This window comes from Pipistrellus kuhlii, unplaced genomic scaffold (assembly GCF_014108245.1).
Source record: "Pipistrellus kuhlii isolate mPipKuh1 unplaced genomic scaffold, mPipKuh1.p scaffold_m20_p_10, whole genome shotgun sequence".
Lineage (NCBI taxonomy): Eukaryota > Metazoa > Chordata > Mammalia > Chiroptera > Vespertilionidae > Pipistrellus > Pipistrellus kuhlii.
In genome coordinates, this window is record NW_023425405.1 from 48,385,631 (window position 1) to 48,405,539 (window position 19,909).

Sequence of the window (19,909 nt, forward strand, 5' to 3'; positions counted from 1 at the left end):
TAAAACAGCTCTTAACAATGAATAGAATATTCATTTTAAATTGATACATTTGTCAATTCCACACATTTCTAAAACATTTCTAGAATTTTAGAGTCAAGAATTACAAAGGCTAAATAATACATACTTTAAATTTGATGGTTAAAAGTGTAATAAATACAGAGACACAGGAAACTAGATAAATGAAGCACAACAGAAAGTTCAGAAACGGATCTGAGCATATGTAAGTATTTATTACATAATGGTGAATTCTCCAAAGGGGAAAGAGTAGACCACTCAATAAATGATAAAGGGAAAGTTAGCTAACAATGGAGAGCAAAAAGTGAATTCTTACCTCCGACCTTAATCATAAAAAAAATTACAGATGGAGTAAAAATAAAATGTTAAAAAAAAAACCCACATATAAAATGCTAAAAAATATAGGCAAAACTTTAAGCTCTACTGTGTTAGGAAAGGACTTTCTAAGCATATCTCAATAGACATAAATCATAAAGGAAGAGAGTCACAACTCTGAGTACATAATTTAGAATTTATATATGGCAAATCAGGCAGAATAAAAACCATGAAAAACCACGATCAAAAGTTAACATCCTGCCGAAACCGGTTTGGCTCAGTGGACAGAGTGTCGGCCTGCGGACTGAAAGGTCCTGGGTTCGATTCCGGTCAAGGGCATGTACCTTGGTTGCGGGCACATCCCCAGTAGGGGGTGTGCAAGAGGCAGCTGATCAATGATTCTCTCTCATCAATGTTTCTAACTCTCTATCCCTCTCTCTTCCTCTCTGTCAGAAATCAATAAAATATATTTAGAAGAAAAAAAGAAAGAAGACATCTGTAATACTGTCAATAAAAAATTAAATTAAAAGAAAAGTTAACATCCTCCAATATATAAAGAATTTGTAGTGTATAATTAAGAGATAAATGACTACTACTATAAAATTGGCAATGCACACAAACAAGCAATTCACAAAAGAACATAAATAACATAAAATAAAAAAGGAAAAGCTTGCCTATCACAGGTATTAAAGTACTGGGGCAACTCTGGGGAAATAGGCACACAAACTGACAGTGGTAGGATATTTATAATTAACATCAGCTTTATGGATAATAAATTTAATAGTATGCATTAAAAGAAGTAAAAATTTCACATTCCTTTGACTTAGATATCCCACTTTTAGATCTCTTTCATGCCCTGGCCACTATGGCTCAGTTGTTTGAGCATCAGTGCATTGAAAGGTCACCAGTTGGGTTCCTGGCCACTGGTTGGAGCGCATACTGGAGACAATAATTGATGTTATTCACTCCCTTCTACCTTCCTCTCTCTCTAAAATCAATGAAAACTTATTTTTGATATCTATCCTTATGAAATAATTACAGATGTGCCCAAAGATTTTGCCACTGGATGTTTAAACTGTTTATAATTTCAACTAATTTGTAAACAAGTCAAAGAATTTGCTTTATCTTTTAATTTTACAATTAAGTAGGTCTTTTTTTCTTTGTAACCAGTCAACTACTTGATTAAAAGGTCAACTAACAACTAAATTAACTACAGGGGGGGAAAAATTTTTTTAAATCTTCACCAATGATACACTTTTATTGATTTTTAGAGAGGAAGTGGGAGGTGGGGAGATATGTGAAAGAGAAAAAAACAGATCTCTAGCCTCTTGTACAAACCCTGGGGATCAAATCTACAAGTATGTGCTCTGACTAGAAATTGAACTGGGAACTTTTTGGTATACGGGATAATACACTGAGCCACCGGCCAGGGCCATAATATATTTTTTATTAATCAACTTGTTAATTGACTGTCACATCTCCATCAAGAAGACACCTTTTCTGGCTTAAAAAAAAAAAAAAGCAGCCATTTTACTAATGTAAGCTTTACAATCAGATCAGTTAGATAAGAAAATAACTTTAGTGTTCCATTTAACTACTGAATTAATTAACCAGTAAATATCCAAGTCACTTTCATAGATAAATTGATAGCATTTTATGAAATAAGTACTATGCAAGTCTTCTAAAATAAACTAATGTAAATTAAAGATTAAGGGAAGAAAAGTTGCATTAGGATTCAGATAGCTTTTATGATTTGTGAATCCATATAATGACCTAAGGAAATTCAAATATTAGGCTCCAAAATACAATATATCACCCATATTATAAGGCCATCTATATTCCAAAGTACTTAAATATTTGGAAAATTATTTTGTACCTGCAATGGATACAAATAGGCACATCTTCATGTTCTTGGTATTTCCTCATTAAGCTTATCATATCCAGAATAGAATCAAATGATGAAGGAACATCATGGTCTGGCCAGTTCACATAATGAAATTGATATAGCCTCCGAGATTCCTTCAAGGACAAAAATTCAATAATTATAAAAATACATTTGCAAACCTTAAAACATATAGAAAAGCTGCATATCTCACTTTACTGCCATTTCAACGAAGTTATATGGTATTCAGTATTACATTTAAAAAAAAACACGGGTTGTGGATTTAATCCCCAGTCGAAGTGTGTATTGGAGGCAACCAATCAATATCTCTCACTCTCTCTCCCCCCACCTACCCCTCTCTCTAAAAACAAAGAAATAAAAACAAACAAATTAGTGATAGTCTACATTTATTGACTATTTACCATCTACCTAGTACTTAATCGCCATATGTCATAAGATACTGTTAATACTATTCTCATTTTATAGGTAAGAAAATCGAGATGTGATTAAATAACCTGTTTAACATTTCATAGCAAGTGACCAATGTGGGATCTGAACTCAGGCAGTCTTATCTCCAGAACATGCTCTTTAAACATCACACTGTATATACTATTTAATTAATCCAGAGCATTAAGTGAATGAACAATATATCATAAACACTATGTTAGAATCTACTGCAATTACTTTAGAAGACTAATAGAATATTTAAACCAAAAATCAGAAATGAACCTGTTTAACCCAAACTCATTTGTCTTCTTTCAGATCAGTATGTGTGAGGGAACTCCCAACCCCTGACACTTTCAGAGGATCTGTGAGTTTTAAACTATTTTCATAATAGTACTAATGTATTCTCTATTTGCCTTTTCACTCTCATTCTCTCATGTGTGTACAGCAGGGTCTCCCAAGACTACTTGACTTACGATAATGTGATCACTTTGAAAGCTAATAGAATATATGCTTGTGTATTCAGGCCTTTTAGTTTTCTTCTGTTTAAATTTCCAAAATAGTAAATATTTAAAGATATAACCCATTAAACAAAAGATCTTTGAATCTTTAATAATTTTTTAAGAATGTAAGAGTTCTGCTATGCAAAAACCTTAAGAATGGTTATTCTAAGAGTTTAACTGAAAGAACACCTGCTCTGAATCCAGATTAAAACTGTATTCAATTTCTATTTCTGCCATTTACTGGAATAACTTTACGTAAGATAGTTAACTTGTTAATGACTATATCGTCCTTCATCAATGTGCAATGGAGACAACCACTATTTGAAATGCCTGATACATTATTGAAATTTAATAAAGTACCTATCATTATCACTATAAATTTAAAAGTAGCAACCAAAAGTATAATAAATAACTCAACTAAAGGAACATGATCAGTCAAGTCAGCATGGGGAGAGTAAGAGTACTAGTACCATGTTTTCTTATAAACAGCAAAGTAGGAGTTTTAAGTACATTTACAGATGCATTAGATGGGGAAGAATGATGAACTTCACATCAAGCTAAATTATATAATATGGTTTCAAAATTAAGATAATAAAAATAGAGAAATTGAGGAAGAAGTTGATAAGCATTCTCTAATGGCATCGGATTTTTTCTTCAATCTCTCCGTAAACAAATTATCAGTCCAGATAGCTCTGAAAAACTGAAGTCAAGGGCCCTTGAGTGAAAACAATATGTATCTAAATGACAACTAACCTTTGATGGTAGTTAGTCTCTTTCTAAAATACTATAAACTGTAAAAGTGAGTAATAATCACCTAAACAATGCTATAATATACTAATGCAATAGAACACACTTACAGCAAAGAAACCAACTATTCCAAATACAGTAAACTTAATTTAGGGAGAGCTGTTCTAAGTAAATTAAAATTTATCTTACTTTATTTATTTTATTATTATTTATATTTCATTCCTATCTAATTTTATAAGCATAAAGCTCAAGATACTAAATAAAACTACTCTAATTTTCTTCATTATGTACATAACTAAAAGTTTCCTTAACTATGTAAGATAGTTTATTATTTATGCCTTCTCTTTAAAAATTATCTCTAGATTTCTGGCCGGTGTGGCTCAGTTGGTTGGGCATCATTCCATGAATTGAAAGATTGATGGTTTGATTCCCAGTCAGGGCACATGGCCAGGTTGCTAGCTAGATACCCGGTACGGGATGTGCAGGAAGCAGATTGATGTTTCACTCTCACATTGATATTACTCTCTCCCTCTTTCCTCTCTCTCTAAAAAGCAATACAATAATCTTTTTTTAAAAATTATCCTTAGAAATTATCTCTAAATGAAAAATACTTACATTCTGGAATTCAAGTAAGAGTGTCCTAATGAAGTAGTCTGGTCTTGCTTGTTCAGCTTCCTAAATAAAGGGAGAAACACTTGTGAGTTAGTAACATTAAAACATATACAGAACACACCAAAACAAACAATAAACTCATATTTAAAGTCTTCACTATAAAATTAACAATTACTTGGTGTACCTAGTAATTATAAAAATAATCATTCTAAAAGCCATGAACTTGTTTTATTTATTTGTGTGTGTGTGTGTGTGTGTGTGTGTATGTGTATTTTCCCCCCCATTCAACAAAAATGAAACTTTATTGAGGCCTTAGGGCCATGGGATTGAGGTTGAAGGCCATTATCTGGGCTGAAGAGATGGTGAAGGGGCCTTGTTTAACCTTCTTGGGATACTAGTTGTTGGTGTGGCCGCACTTCTGGCAGTTGACAGTGCGGGGGTGCAGGTAGGTGTAACAAGTCACAATTGTACTGCTGGGCGAGCTGGCGTAGGGACGACTCAATGCTGCCACCACGCAGACAAATCACCACGCCAGGGTAGACTCTTTTCTGGATACTGTAGTCTGAGGGAGAGCAGCCATCCTCCAGCTATTTGACCTCAAAAAATCAGAAACTGCTGGTCAGGCAGGGTCCCCTCCTTGTCTTGAATTTTACTTTGGTAATCTCAATGGTGTCATTGGGCTCAACCTCAAAAGTGATGGTCTTGCCAGTCAGGGTCTTCACAAAGATCTGCAACTCTGCGTCTGTTGGGGTCGCTACTCCACTGCTTTGTTGAAGAGAAAGAGGATGGCGAATATATACTTTTAAATAGAAGTATCTGCTAACTATTTACTTAGCTAAAACTCTATTTCCTAGTAAAAATAACAAACATCACCAGAACCATGTAATAGAAATAATACACACAAAATGTTACTTCTTAGTACCTACCACCACCTTCAACCATTACATCTTTCCATAAAGCTTTATTTTCCCTACTTAACACTCAACTCTCAGTTAACTGGATGCCAACTGTATAAGGAAGGATACTCTCAGAAACTGCCAAATTGTTATTCTGATTAAGGAGAATACTACTTTAAAAGTCTTTTACTATCATTTATCAAAGTATTAGAATAAAAACTCTATGTCAGTTTGTCCCTAAGCAAACTATGTTTTACCTCAGTAGTTAAAACCATAGGCAATGACTGTAAAGGGCAGCATATTCTATTTTATTGATAAAAAATAAAAAAAATAAAAAACCACCAATATTATTCTGCTTTAATTTTTAAAATCATATTAATTTACTTTGAACTTTTCAAATAAGGGAAAAGTATTTTTGTTTTCATCTAAATGAGTATGAATATAAACATTGGCCCAAGACTTAATTTTTTTCTTGCCTGTAAAACTAGTTAATATTTTTGGCTTTGCAGGCCATAAAGTCTCTGTCTCTGAACTTTGCTGTTGTGATAGGCAAATATGTACATTAATGGGCCTGGTTGTAATCCAATAAAACTTTGTTTACTAAACAGGTAGTGGTTAGACTGACCCAAGGACAGTGTGCCAACATCTGGTCTAAGTGGATTACATACAGCAACTGTAATCCATGACTGAACTCCTACTAGCCATTCCTCTCACTTCCACGGACACTTTACTCTCCTCATTCCAAACCAAGAGAGCTCCTGATACTGTCCTTCCTTAGTCTCAAACTCTGACTGTCAAATAATCAAGTCACTTACTATGGTTACTTTCACCAACTTGTTTCTAAATTTGACTTTTGTTTACATCAGTGATAACAAATCCTAAGTTGTCTGAAATAATCACAAGACAAATTACCTTCCTTTTAAATATAAGTATATAGCTATATCTGTGTGTGTGTGTGTGTGTGTGTGTGTGTGTGTATGTATGTATGTGTATATATATATATATATATATATATATATATATATTTGATTTCAGAGAGAGAAAGGGAGAGAGAGAAGGAGAGATAGGAACATCAATGATGAGAGAGAATTACTGTCTGGCTGCCTCCTGCATACCCCACACTGGGGGAGACCGCAACCCAGGCATCTGCTTTGATTAGGAATTGGACCACCTGGTTCATAGGTTGATACTCAACCACTGACTGACCCATATCAGCCAGGCCAAATTATTTTGCAATTTGAAATCTTATAAGAAAAATTTTGTTTCTACAGCAAGAATTAGAGGGAGAGCAGCCATCCTCCAGCTATTTGACCTCAAAAAATCAGAAACTGCTGGTCAGGCAGGGTCCCCTTGGGTGATCAATTTGAAATCCTTGATGGCTGATATGTAGTTTATCCTGTTAATCTTTCATATCTGTTACTCTCTCCAGAATGTTTGAATTACGTACAAAGATAGGTTTAAGAATTGCCATGCTAGATGTAAAGATTGATCTTTCTGGCAGACAATTTGATAAGATAAAATATATGATTTAATGAGCTCTGGAAATGAATTAAATTGAAATCCTAAAAATAACATAGCACAAATCTGAGAAAATGAATTTAAAAATAAAACAATGAAGAAAAAAATAGTTAAATATAGTCGAGCTTTAAAATAGAAACAATAATTTGCTTTGGGTTTCACATGACCTAAAAGAAGTGTATTTTCTTATTTACTCAATTCAAAAGATCCAGGATTGAGCAAACATGAAAATTCAATAACTAATATTAGTCAAGGTTTTCTGGAGAAAGGCTGGCAAATGAAGTCAAACCTCATCAAGAACTCTGTAACTATTTTTAGTTCAACTGAAAAATCACCCCAAAATTCATCTGTTTTTCATATTATAAACCATGTTGAAAATTTTAAAGTTGTTTTTGTTGTTGAATGTTAAGCTCTATGTATTTTCACCCGAATTTTAACACTAAGTACAGTTACTACATTAAAATTTGCAAATGGTCAATGCAACCACACTGCACAGTACTGGACTATCAGGGAATTAATATTGTAAACTACTTCCTGGCCTGGTGGGGGGTGGGGGGGTGTTCCCTCATAGAAGTAGAGAATATGGTATGTATTGATTTTTATTAATTTCAAATAATATGAAATGCAGCATGATTTTTTTAAAACGCTTATATTTAACACAACAAACAGTTCATTCTAACCAGAACTTTAGAGTATTGACTTCATATTATATCCAGGCAGTTAACTCTGAGTTATAGTTAACAGTACAAAAACACATTGTATTTATAAAGGAGACTGTGTAACGTAAGTTGAGTCCTTTCTGTATCAACCTAGGAAGCACTAAGCTTTGGTATGCATCAGAGAATCCACAAGTTGTAAGTACAAATAAATCATAAAATTATGGGCTTCTTGAACTCACCAATGACAAGTAAAATCATAGAAATTGTTTATCATTGAACCATGAAAAACAAAGTAAAAATCAAGCAATTCTGAGATCAGGATTGTGATAGTTAATTTTATGTGTCAACTTGACTGGACCATTGAGTGATTAATATCAAATGTTTAATATTTGATCAAAAATTATTCTTGGTGTTTCTATGAGGGTGTTTTGGGTGAGATTAATATTTAGATCAGTGGACTTGAGGTACCGCAGATTGCCCTCTATAGTATGGGTGACCCTTATCTAATTAGTCAAGGCCTAAATAGAACAAAAGGAGCAGACTCCGCGCCCCCCCCCCCCCCAATAACAGATAATTTTCCAACAGACTGCTTTCATCTGCTATATCAGTTCTTCCTGGTTCTCCAACAACTGTCTGAACTAGAATTGAACATCAGCTCGCCTGGATCTCGAGCTTGCTCACCCACCCTGCAGATTTTGGACCTGCCAGCCTCCATATCATGTGAGCCAATTCCAAATAATTAATCTCTTTCCCTTTATAGATACACATCGTATTGGTTCTCTTTCTCCAGAAAACCTTGACTAATATTAGTTATTGAATTTTCATGTTTGCTCAATCCTGGATCTTTTGAATTGAGTAAATAAGAAAATACACTTCTTTTAGGTCATGTGAAACCCAAAGCAAATTATTGTTTCTATTTTAAAGCTCGACTATATTTAACTATTTTTTTCTTCATTGTTTTATTTTTAAATTCATTTTCTCAGATTTGTGCTATGTTATTTTTAGGATTTCAATTTAATTCATTTCCAGAGCTCATTAAATCATATATTTTATCTTATCAAATTGTCTGCCAGAAAGATCAATCTTTACATCTAGCATGGCAATTCTTAAACCTATCTTTGTAAGTAATTCAAACATTCTGGAGAGAGTAACAGATATGAAAGATTAACAGGATAAACTACATATCAGCCATCAAGGATTTCAAATTGATCACCCAAAGCACAGTTATTCCATTTACTCATATATAAACACTCACTATTAATTATATTCAAAGAATAACAGAGTATTAACATAGGGTACAAGTGATTTATACATTTATGAAGTCATTCCAAAAGCTTCTAAATTTTAAAGCAATATAAAAATATTATTAATATTTGTTTAGATAATTAAGTATAGATTTACAATGAAAACACTGAGTGTGTGATTTATATAAAACTGGGTTTGTACCATATTATAATTTAATTATTCATCAGTCTAGCACGCCAACTTTCTGATTAAAGTAACATACATATATATAAACAAGTACTTACGCAAGAAATTTTAAATGGTGCAAATGTTATAGGGTCTTCGTCATACAAAGGCCAGTAGCGTTCACATTTTTTCTGTTGTCAAAACAAAAACAAAAGTTAGTAAGTAAACCATGACATAGTTTTTCTTGAACTTTTATAAATATTTTGTGCGCTGGTATTTAGCTCGTTATTCCTTCCCAGAAAATAGAAAAATTGCCAGGAGTAGGCAAGAAGCTAAGACAGTGCATACTTATCCAATTGTTCTTTTTTTTTTAATTAAATATACTTTTATTGATTTCAGAGAGGAAAAAGAGAGAGAGAGAGAGAGAGAGAGAGAGAGAGAGAGAGAATAAAAAGAGATGTAAGTCCTAAACCTTAACAGTAACTTAAGAAAATGTTAGGAGTAAAATTTAAATTTCCTAATAGATTATATATAATAATGTTATTGAACTACATACTGATAGTACTTAAATAGATAAGTTAACAATTTCCTACTTGGTATAATTTCTAATTTTAGAAAATAATTCATTTTCTGTCCAACATTACCGAATACTTCCACTACTGTTAAAAATGGGGTTGGGAGGAATGACGAAGACTATTAGTTCAAATAAGCTTTAAAAAAGAATACTTTTTAAAATACAAAGTATTTTTTTAATGTATTTTTATTGATTTCAGAGGGGAAGGGAGAGAGAAATATCAATGATAAGAGGATCAGCTGTCTCATGCACACTCCCTACTAGGGATCAAGCCCGAAACTGGGCATATGTGCTCTCACCAAGAATCAAACCATGACCTCCTGGTTCATAGGCTGATGCTCAACTTCTGAGCAACATCCACAGGACTCAATGATTTATCAATTATAACATCTTACATGTGTTCTATCCTGCTTTTGCAACATACCCTTTACTGAAAAAAACATCTGAATAAGAATTTGTACAACAAAATAATTTTTACTTTAATTAATGAACTAATTAGTATATAGAAAACTTCAAATCATTATATAATTTGTTTTGTAAGTTTGACTTGTGTTACATTTATAGAAAAGAACACAAAGTTTTATTTAATATCTATTTTATAAATAAGTTATCACCTCTGACAATGAAGACATATTAGTTGATGCAAAAGACCAAGTGAATTTGAAACTAATTTCAATTATACAGAGAACAAAAACACCATTATTGAAAATTTCAGATTAAAGGATTTTCTTTGAAGACAGCATAAGCAATAAAAAATGTAGTGGTATTTGAAGGAAGAAAACTAAAAATATTCAAGTTGTAAATTTATAATAATCAGAATTATTTTATTTAGCTCATTTTCATTGCTCCATTTTATTTCTCTCTACTTTTAAAATACCTCTCTACTTTGGTCCATAAATAGTATTCTACTTACACCACCATTACATATTTGAAGATTAGTAAGCAACAAAAAAATTATTATTTTAATTATATAATAAAATATACTTAAACACAAAAAAGAAAAATAGCATCTACTTTAGCTACTAGAGCTCAGAACATAATAAAAGACCAGGAATATATATCCATAGAAATAGTTACAAAAAAGATACACCATTACTATTTTAAGTGTTAATAGGTATACATACCCTTCCCATCTCAAATTCTCGACAGGCCATTACAATGATCTAAAAAGAAGTGGGGTGGGATAAGAGGAAGAATTTATCACAACTTTCTCTCTTTAATAAAATATAAATTTCAAGAATTACTTTTTACTCTGAGCAAAAGTACACTTGACCTGCCAAAAGTAGTTTTAATATGAAAAGTATGAGTTAAATAGGTGATTATAATCATACCTTCCAAATAAGGGCTTTATAGCAACAAATTAAATTTTATGAATCTTGTAGATTTATTTGACTTAGAATTTAGCAAAATTAGCTAAAGGTTAAATGCACTCAACTATCTTTAAATGTAAGAGTATTACATTTGCTTCCCCACTGCAACATTTTATAATGTAACTGGAGGCCCAGGGCACGAATCTGCATGGGTGGGGTTTGGCCAGCCCTGATCGGGGCTGGGCCTGTCATGAAGAGATGGCAGGAGGTTGGCCAGTGGGCCCCACCCCTGGTTGGGGTGTGAGACCCGATAGGGAGTGGGGCTGACCGTGGAGAGAGGCTGTGGGCAGTGGGCCGGCCACCCCCGCCCCTGATTTGGTGTGGGGGCTGATTGGGGGTGGGGCCATAACCACTGGCCTTGCCCCTGATTGGAGTGGGGTGGGGGGGCCTGATCAAGGATGGAGCTGGCTGGGGGAGGGCCCTCAGGCAGATGGGTTGGGGGACTTAACTGGGGTAGGGCAGGGCGGGGGGAGTGGCTGCAGGTTGGATGGCCAGCCCCGCCCCCTATTGGGGTAAGGAGGGCATTCAATGTGGGACTGGCAAGGGGCAGGGGTTGATGGGGGTTGGCCAGCTGCCCCACTTTGATTGGAGTGGGAGAGGGCAATTGGGATCGGGGCTTGGGGGGGGGGGGGAGGGGCGGTGGGAGGTTGGCCAGCCAGCCCTACCCCAGATCAGGTGGTTTGCTTGCCACAGAGTGTTATAGCGACGGGTCGTTCAAGCATTTAATATTTCACTATACTTGATTTGTCATATAGCTGTCCCTCTATCCATCTGTCTATCAATTCATCTTATTTAGGAGCTGTCTTATTAGTTACTGACATAGTACAAGATTTAAAATTATCATACCCTCTTTTTACCTAAATTAATGCAACATCCTAGAATCAGTTTCTGGCTTTTTAGTACCCATTAGCTATCATTGAGATATTATTATGGCTAAAAAGTGCTTCCAAGTATTAATTCAGTAAAACATCCTAAGTCACTACATGTAATACTTCTCAAAATAGATTGTGAAAGATAAATACTTACTACAACATTGTACTCCCATATCATCCTCCAAAAATCTATTACTGTATTTGCTAAAGGACCTTGGGTTGCCACGTATGCTTTTGGCCCATAAACACCCTAAAATGGTTAAGAGCAAATTTCATTATCATCACCAAAAATATTTCCTTACCTAATTTTTAAGGTTTCAAATTTTATTAGTAATACTGCTGTTTTCACCTAAAATCATTTTAAAATAATTTTTCTTTTATAGTACATAAAAGTATGACAAGATATAATCATTTCACTTAAGCTTTTTGAAAAATGCTATTACTTTTGTGTATTTATTAGACAAGGTACACAGAATTAGTATTAAACTGGCCTTATACTAACTTAAAAATTATTGTTTACCAGGAATTAAAAACAAAAGCCTCAATTTTAAGCCAACAAAGTTAACTATAGCAAAAACATAAAACATCCTTTGATTCCAAAAACAAAACTAAAACTAGCTAACAATTCTTCCTTAGCTAGATTCTTCCATAGCTACCTTTATTTATTCAACTTGAACATTTATTGCATGCCTTTCTAATAATGAACCTGAGAATAAAACTAAAATACTAAACCAGCATGTAATGGAATCATACACAACTCAGTGTTATTAAAGTGCAATTAAAAACTAGAACTTTTAACAAATGTTAAATGTTTAACTTTTATTAAATGTTTATAAAATAATACAAACATGAAAAAAAATATCTGAAACAGCTAACCACTTTTGTATTCGTTTTTTGTTTAACCTAGTTGTTCTGATTTGTAATAAAATTGTTAGGAAAAATAGGTTTTTATTTGAAACCCTGACTGTTCAATCTACACTAATAAAAGTAAGATGAAAATTGACTGTACCTTTGAGATGCCCACCAGAAATCAGGAGTATGCAAATTAACCCAACAAAAATGGCCGTTTAATTTGCATACACAGGCATCCTGCACCGCCCCAGACGTGCTGGGACTCTGGGCAGCATGGAAAGGCAGAAAGGCAGCTCCAGGCAGAGCAAAGGCGGTGCCGGCAGCCAGGGGAAGGAAGGCCCATTCCTGCATGAATCTTTGTGCATTGGGCCTCTGATATTGACATAATATTAATTTTACCATGTAACTCTTACTACTTATACTTTTCATCAACAAAATACTGTATTAAAATTGTATAAGCACAATATAAAATAACTAAAATTATGCTATCATCTAATTAGAAAGATTCAAAAACAGAGCAACTAATGGAATAAAGAAGTCAAATAGCAGTTTGAATTTATCTCTCTATTGACAGCCATGTATGAACTTAACTGCTTTTGATCAAAAGTTAACTATATGAAGACTATATTTAATCTTACATTCTGGGTCTCACTTAAAATTGTGGCAACTGCCAAAAGTTTTAAATTTAAGTTTATATTCTAAAATTTTAAATCAATATTACCCAGTAATTTATCCTAGGCAATTTATCCTAGAAAATTTTTCAAAAGAATAATACTATTCATTGCAATATTACCATTAAGAAAAACTGAAACAACCTATGTGATTTAACAATAGGGAATGATTATATTAGGTCTAGTAATAATTGATGTCGTTTTCTAATACTTTTTTAAATCGAATTTATTTAAACAATACAACAAAATTTAATGAACAATATAGTTGCCGTTGTTTTCTACTACTTGTGCCCAACGCTCAGGAAGCATTTTAATCCCTCTGTTGTAAAATTCTTGTGATTTTGATGCAAAAAATTCGGTCAATGCATTTTTGAGGCATTCTTCATTATTAAATTTTTTTCCAAGAAGAAAGTTTTGCGAAGAACGAAACAAATGGTAATCGGAAGGGGCAATATCAGGAGAATATGCAGGTTGAGGGAGAACTTCCCATTCCAACTGGCGCAGTTTTTCAGCAGTGATTCTTGCAGTATGCGGTCGTGCGTTATCGTGGTGAAGAATTACGCCCTTCCGATTAATCAGCGCGGGTTCTTTTTCTCTTAAAGCTTGGGCTAACCTTTCCAATTGGGCACTATACACTGCACTTGTAATGGTTTGGTTAGATGGTAAAAGTTCATAATGAAGAATTCCTTTAAAATTCCACCAAACACACAACATCACTTTTTTCGCATGCAAGTCAGGTTTTGGCGTGGGCTGCGGAGCCTCATTTTTGTCCAACCATTGAGGCCGCCTTTTCAAATTAACATACAGCACCCATTCTTTATCTCCGGTAACAATTTGCTCTAAAAACGGCAAATGGTTTTGACGAGAGAGGAGCGAACTGCAAATTGTGACTCTCTGATTGATTGTCGGTTGTTGTTGGTCAACTCATGAGGAACCCATTTTCCAAACTTTTGGACTTTGCCAAGTGCACGCAATTGATTGGAAATTGTTTTTTGTGAACAATTTAAAGTTGTCGCAAGCTCTTGTTGGGTAATTTGAGGATTTTGCACCAAAAGAGCTTGAAGAGCTTCTTGATCAAAATTGGACACACGGCCTTGACCACTCTTGTCATCTAACGAAAAATTTCCCTCACGAAATTTCTCAAACCAACGCTGGCATTTTCTGGCGCTAACTGCATCTTGACCAAGAGCACTACAGATGTTTTTTGCAGCCTCACTTGCTTTTCTTCCTAATTGGAACTCGTAAAGCATGCAGTGCCGAATATGCTCTTCATCCGCCATCTTCTTAACCCTAGTTTTGCAACAAAAACCAAACCAAACACAAACTTTTTCAAGCAAAACTTGTTAATTGCACTTCACACGTTCTGTAGATACCACGTGTTTGAAGGTTATGTCAATACAAGTCAACGCCAAGCAAGATTTTAAACGAATGTTTTAAAACGACATTAATTATTACTAGACCCGATATACATCTTTGTATATAAACTCAAAGGGACAACAGAGAAAATGATTTAGTGATGGGTAAAGCGTTTTATAAGTCTTTAAGGTAAAAAGAAGAAAACTATGGCAAAACTCTATCTTTATGAAAAAGGACACTAGAAAGCAAAATACATAAAAATGTGTTAGGGATGTGATTTTATTTTTATTTCTTTTGCTAGTATAATGTTTCGACAATTTAAAAACAATTTAATAAACTAGTATGAAGGAAGACATTAAATATGGCAGAGTAAGATTTAAAGCTAATATATACCTTAATAAAATTTGCATTGATATAGTCTGAATCTTGAGAAGGAGTCTTTAGAGTCAACTTAACTCGGCTGTGATCAACTACAAGAAAAAATATTTCACAAATTATGTTCTGTTGGCAGACAGGTGCTTTCTCATGAACCATAAGATTAAATGAATAAGTAAAAATATTTACTTTGAAAAACAATTAAAATTGACTCTGGGTACAAAAGAATAATTTCTAACATCATATTGACAGAAGTCTTTTTCTTTTTTTAAATCCTCACTCAAGGATATTTTCCCATTGATATTTAGAGAGAGAGGAGGGGAGGGAGAGGGAAAGAGTAGGGGAGAAAGGGAGGAGAAAAATATCAATGTGAGAAAGAGACATTCATTGGGTTAGCTCCCATGTGTGCCCCAATGAGGAGTAGGCATGGAACCTGCAACCTGGTCTGGAATCAAACCCAAGATCCTTGGGGGTGTGGGCTGATGCTATAACCACTTAGACACACTGGCCAGAAATATTCTTTAAAAACAAAAATCTGATAATGTAAAGCTCTGTTTTAAAGATGCAATCGGTATAATCTCAGGAGCTCTTTTAACATACAAATTCCTGGGTATCATCCCATGTTTACTAGACAAGAGTCTGGGTTTTAAACATCTGTAGCTTTTAACAAGCATATATGTGGTAAACACTAATTACCAATACACAAGCTCATTTGCAAAAACTCTTATTAGAAAAAAAAAGTTTTCATATTTCACAAAAAGTATAAAAATTTAGTAAATGTGACAGATGAATGAATTGATTGCACTTGGCCAATACTGTTTATTAGACTAGAGGCCTGGTGCACGAAATTCGTGCACTCAGGAAGGAGGGGTCCCTCAGCCTGACCTATGCCCTCTCGCAGTCTGGGAACTCTCAGGGGATGTCCGACTGCTGTGGAGGCAGAAGAGGATCCCACCACCACTGATGCAATCGCCAGCCATGAGACCGGCTTCTGACTGAGCAGTGCTCCTCCTGTGGGAGCACACTCCTGTGTTGAGTGTCTGTCCCTTGGTCGTCAATGCACATCATAGCGACTGGCTGTTCCGCCATTGGGCCAAAACCGGCTCTTCGACATCCTGAGGGGTTCCAGATTGCGAGAGGGCGCAGGCCCGGCCAAGGGACCCCAGTGCATGATCGGGGCCAAGGAGAGATCATGGGAGGGCTCCAGGACGTGTCCAGCCCATTTTGCTCAGCCCCAATCAGCCAGACCCCAGCAGCAAGCTAACCTACTGGTCAGAGGGTCTGCCCCTTAATGGTCAATGCACATCATAGCAAGCAGTTGAGCAGCCTTAGCATATATGCTTTGATTGGTTGAATGGATGACTGGATGACTGGACATTTAGCCTACTAAGTTTTTAATATATAGGTTAATCTCTACTTGGAATTAAAAAAAAAACACAATCTTTACAGTAAAGTCCAAAAATATAAATTTCATAAAATTGTGCATTTCTAAAATAAAGTACATAATTTTAAAAAATTAAATACTAAAGAAAGATATAAAATGAAAAGCAATCTTCCCCTGTCCTTGAATTACAGGGCTCTCTCTTTCCCAGCAAAGATACTATATTAAGGTTCTTTTTTTCCTTCCAAAAGTAATTTTTATGCACATACCTAAATAGTTTTAAAACTACACAAATACAATGATACTATACATGTTCTATATCTATTACTTTTTCAGCCTCTATTCAAAGTATCTCAAAGGCAGAAAGTTTGTGTAATAGTTGAGTGACCACTTGAACCCTCAGTAAATGTTTCTGGGGACTGTGAGTCCAAATAGTAACAGTGGATTCCATATGACAGTCAAGATTGATGCTACTGGGCTGCTATATGCAAGATGGGAATTTTAAAATATTTCCTTGATGGAAAATTTTATGCATATACAAAAATATAATAATATAATGGATCCCCATATATCCATTACCAAGCTTTAATAACTATTAACATTTTGCCAGCCTTATTTCATCCACCTCTAATCAGACAACAGCTGGGGGCTGGAGAAAGCAAGTTAAAACACAAGATCTCTGAGTCCCATACTACAACAAGTTGAATTTAGTAACTCAAGATGGGGCACAAAAATGGCTTTTAATAAATTAACTAGAGGCCCGGTGCACATTTTTGCACTGGAGGGGCATTCCTTAGTCCAGCCTGTGCCCTCTCGCAGTCCCGGGACCCCTCAGGGGATGTCCACTGAGGGGTCCTTAGTGATGTGGAGGCAGGAGCTGCATTTGCCAGACTGTAGGAGTGCACTAAGCACCAGGGGCAGCTCCAGCATTGAACATCTGCCACCTGGTGGTCAGTGTGACATTAGAGACCAGTTGTTCTGCAATTTGGTTGATTTGCATATTAGGGTTTTATTATTTAGATAGGATATTATTCTACTTATTATATAACACATCATCATGTATATTCAATATATATTATTTATTTCAGAGAGGAAGGGAGAGAAAGAGATAGAAGCATCAATGATGAGAGGGATTGATTGTATGACTTCTGCATGTTGGACCAAGCCTGCAACCCAGGCATGTGCCCCCGACTGGAATCAAACCTGGGACCCTTCGGTCCACAGGCAATGCTCCATCCACTGAGCCAAACAGGCTAGGGCCATCATGTACATTTTAACATTCTTCATTGGTACTCCTATTAAGCATAAAAATGAGTAGTAGAATGTAAAGAATAACAAAGCAATGAAAATAATTATTTGTTCCCATGGTTTTGCTGGCTGCCTCTACAATCTCCTAAGAATTCAACTCCAAATAGATAAAAATCTATGTTGGCTAGCCAAGAAGCTCTTTAAAACAGCAACTTTTTTTTTTCTTTTTGAACAAATAAGACAACCTGTGGCAACAAAAAGAAAGTAGATAAGATTGTTACAAAGAAAAGAGAAACCTCCAGAGACTAAATCCAGGTCTAAGAAATAAAAGGATCTCCATAATTAACATTAGATAGGCAGAACACCCTGATCCATCACTCCTAAAAGCTAGCCAGCTCAGTTTCAGCCCTCTAAAACACAAAGCATAGGTCATTCTTGACACAAGGAGTACCTAGAAATTTTTAAATTTTGGTATTGGCTTCAATGTTCTAGTATAAGATAAATCAGACATTCAAGATAGCTCCAAGAAAAAACTAACTGATTTTTGAATAGTGATGACACTACCTTTAATTTATCAAAAACAAGGTGTCTGCTCTTGCCACTTTAAGTCAACATTATACCAGCAGTTCTAGCCACTGTAATAGGGCAAAAGAGAGGTTCATATTAAAAAGTAGCAAAATGAAAAATGAAAGAAAAAAAAAGTAGCAAAATGGTCATCATTTGCAGATGACATGATTCTGTACATGAAAAATTATAAAGGATCCACAGAAAACTACTAAAGTAATAAATGAGTTTAGGAAAGCCACTAGATTTTTAAAAAGTCAATATACAAATATAAATTGTATTTCTATACAGTTGATCTTTAGACAATGTAGGGGTTAGACACTCAGTACCACCACCCTTTATGGAGTTGAAAATTCATTTACAACTTTTTATTCCCCAAAATTTAAGTCATCCCTTGCCATCTGTGAGAGATTGATTCCCAGACCCGCACCCCAATCTGTGAATACCAAAATCTGCAGATGCTCAAGTTCCCTATATAAAATGGCACAGATCAATGCATAGTCAACCCTCTGCATCCATAGATTCCCAACTTCAAATCTTAAATAATAGTCAGTTATTGAAAAAATTCATGTATAAGTGGGCCCATATAATTCAAACCCATGCTGTTCAAGGGTACTAGTAAAAAAGAACATGAAAACAAAATTTAAATAATTCATTTACAATAGCTTAAAGAAGTTTTTTAAAAGAAATACAAGACTTGTACCCTGAAAATCATAAAACATTACTCAAAGAAATGAAAATATCTATATAAATGAGAGACGGTTCCTGTTTATAAACCCCAACAGTCAGTATGCCTTCAAATGAAATTTTTCTCAAATTGATCAATAAATTCCTAGTGGGATTTTTGCAAAAAATTGACAAGCTGGCCGAAACCAGTTTGGCTCAGTGGATAGAGCGTTGGTGTGCGGACTGAAAGGTCCCGGGGTTCGATTCTGGTCAAGGGCATGTACCTGGGTTGAGGGCACATTCCCAGTAGGGGGTGTGCAAGAGGCAGCTGATTGATGTTTTTCTCTCATGGATGTTTCTAGCTTTCTATCCCTCTCTCTTCCTCTCTGTAAAAGCTCAATAAAATATATTTTTAAAAAATTGGCAAGCTGATCCTAAAATTTATATTAAGATGCAAAGGTCCCCCCCAAAAAATAATAATAATTTTTAAAAATAAGAACAGAGTTGGAGGAATTACACTTCTTGCTTAAATTTTATTATACAACTGTACAGTAATCAAGATAGTGTGATACTAGTTTAAGAATAAAAATAGATTAATGGAATAGAATTAAATGTATGGGTCAAATGATTTCTAACAAAGCTACCAAGGCAATTCAATGGAGATAAAACAGTATTTTCAACACATGGTGCTAGAACAATCCCACATGCACAATTATTTTAGACCCTAACCTTATACCATGTTAGAAAAAAATATTTTTACAAATCATACATCTGAAAAAAACAAACCCACTTGTAACTAAGATATGAAAAGAATTTTTATAACTTGCCGAAATCAGTTTGGCTCAGTGGATAGAGCATTGGCCTGCGGACTGAAAGGTCCCAGGTTCCATTCCGTTCAACGGCATGTACCTTGGTTGCAGGCACATCCCCAGTAGGGGGTGTGCAAGAGGCAGCTAACTGATGTTTCTCTCTCATCAAT

General features: G+C 34.8%; 1 protein-coding gene and 1 pseudogene across 23 annotated transcripts in view; both read right to left on the minus strand.

Annotated features, from left to right (window-relative positions):
* The window catches only part of PTPN12 (protein tyrosine phosphatase non-receptor type 12), an 80,215-nt gene that overhangs the window by 25,206 nt on the left and 35,100 nt on the right, over positions 1–19,909 (minus strand). For 16 of the 23 annotated variants that reach the window (XR_004986565.2, XR_004986564.2, XR_006740993.1 and 13 more), the window contains exons 3-8: positions 15,090–15,166; positions 11,972–12,067; positions 10,700–10,738; positions 9,121–9,192; positions 4,522–4,581; positions 2,207–2,349 (exon numbers count right to left, since the gene is read on the minus strand). Coding sequence is in view for 14 of the 23 variants with exons in the window: in XM_036429610.2 (XP_036285503.1) it covers positions 2,207–2,349; positions 4,522–4,581; positions 9,121–9,192; positions 10,700–10,738; positions 11,972–12,067; positions 15,090–15,166 (487 nt within the window). In the remaining 9 variants the exon portion in view is untranslated. The remainder of the gene's footprint in view (positions 1–2,206; positions 2,350–4,521; positions 4,582–9,120; positions 9,193–10,699; positions 10,739–11,971; positions 12,068–15,089; positions 15,167–19,909) is intronic. The other 7 variants (XM_036429612.2, XM_045578516.1, XM_045578520.1 and 4 more) reach the window with 7 other exon arrangements.
* On the minus strand, positions 4,788–5,460 carry LOC118714522 (annotated as a pseudogene).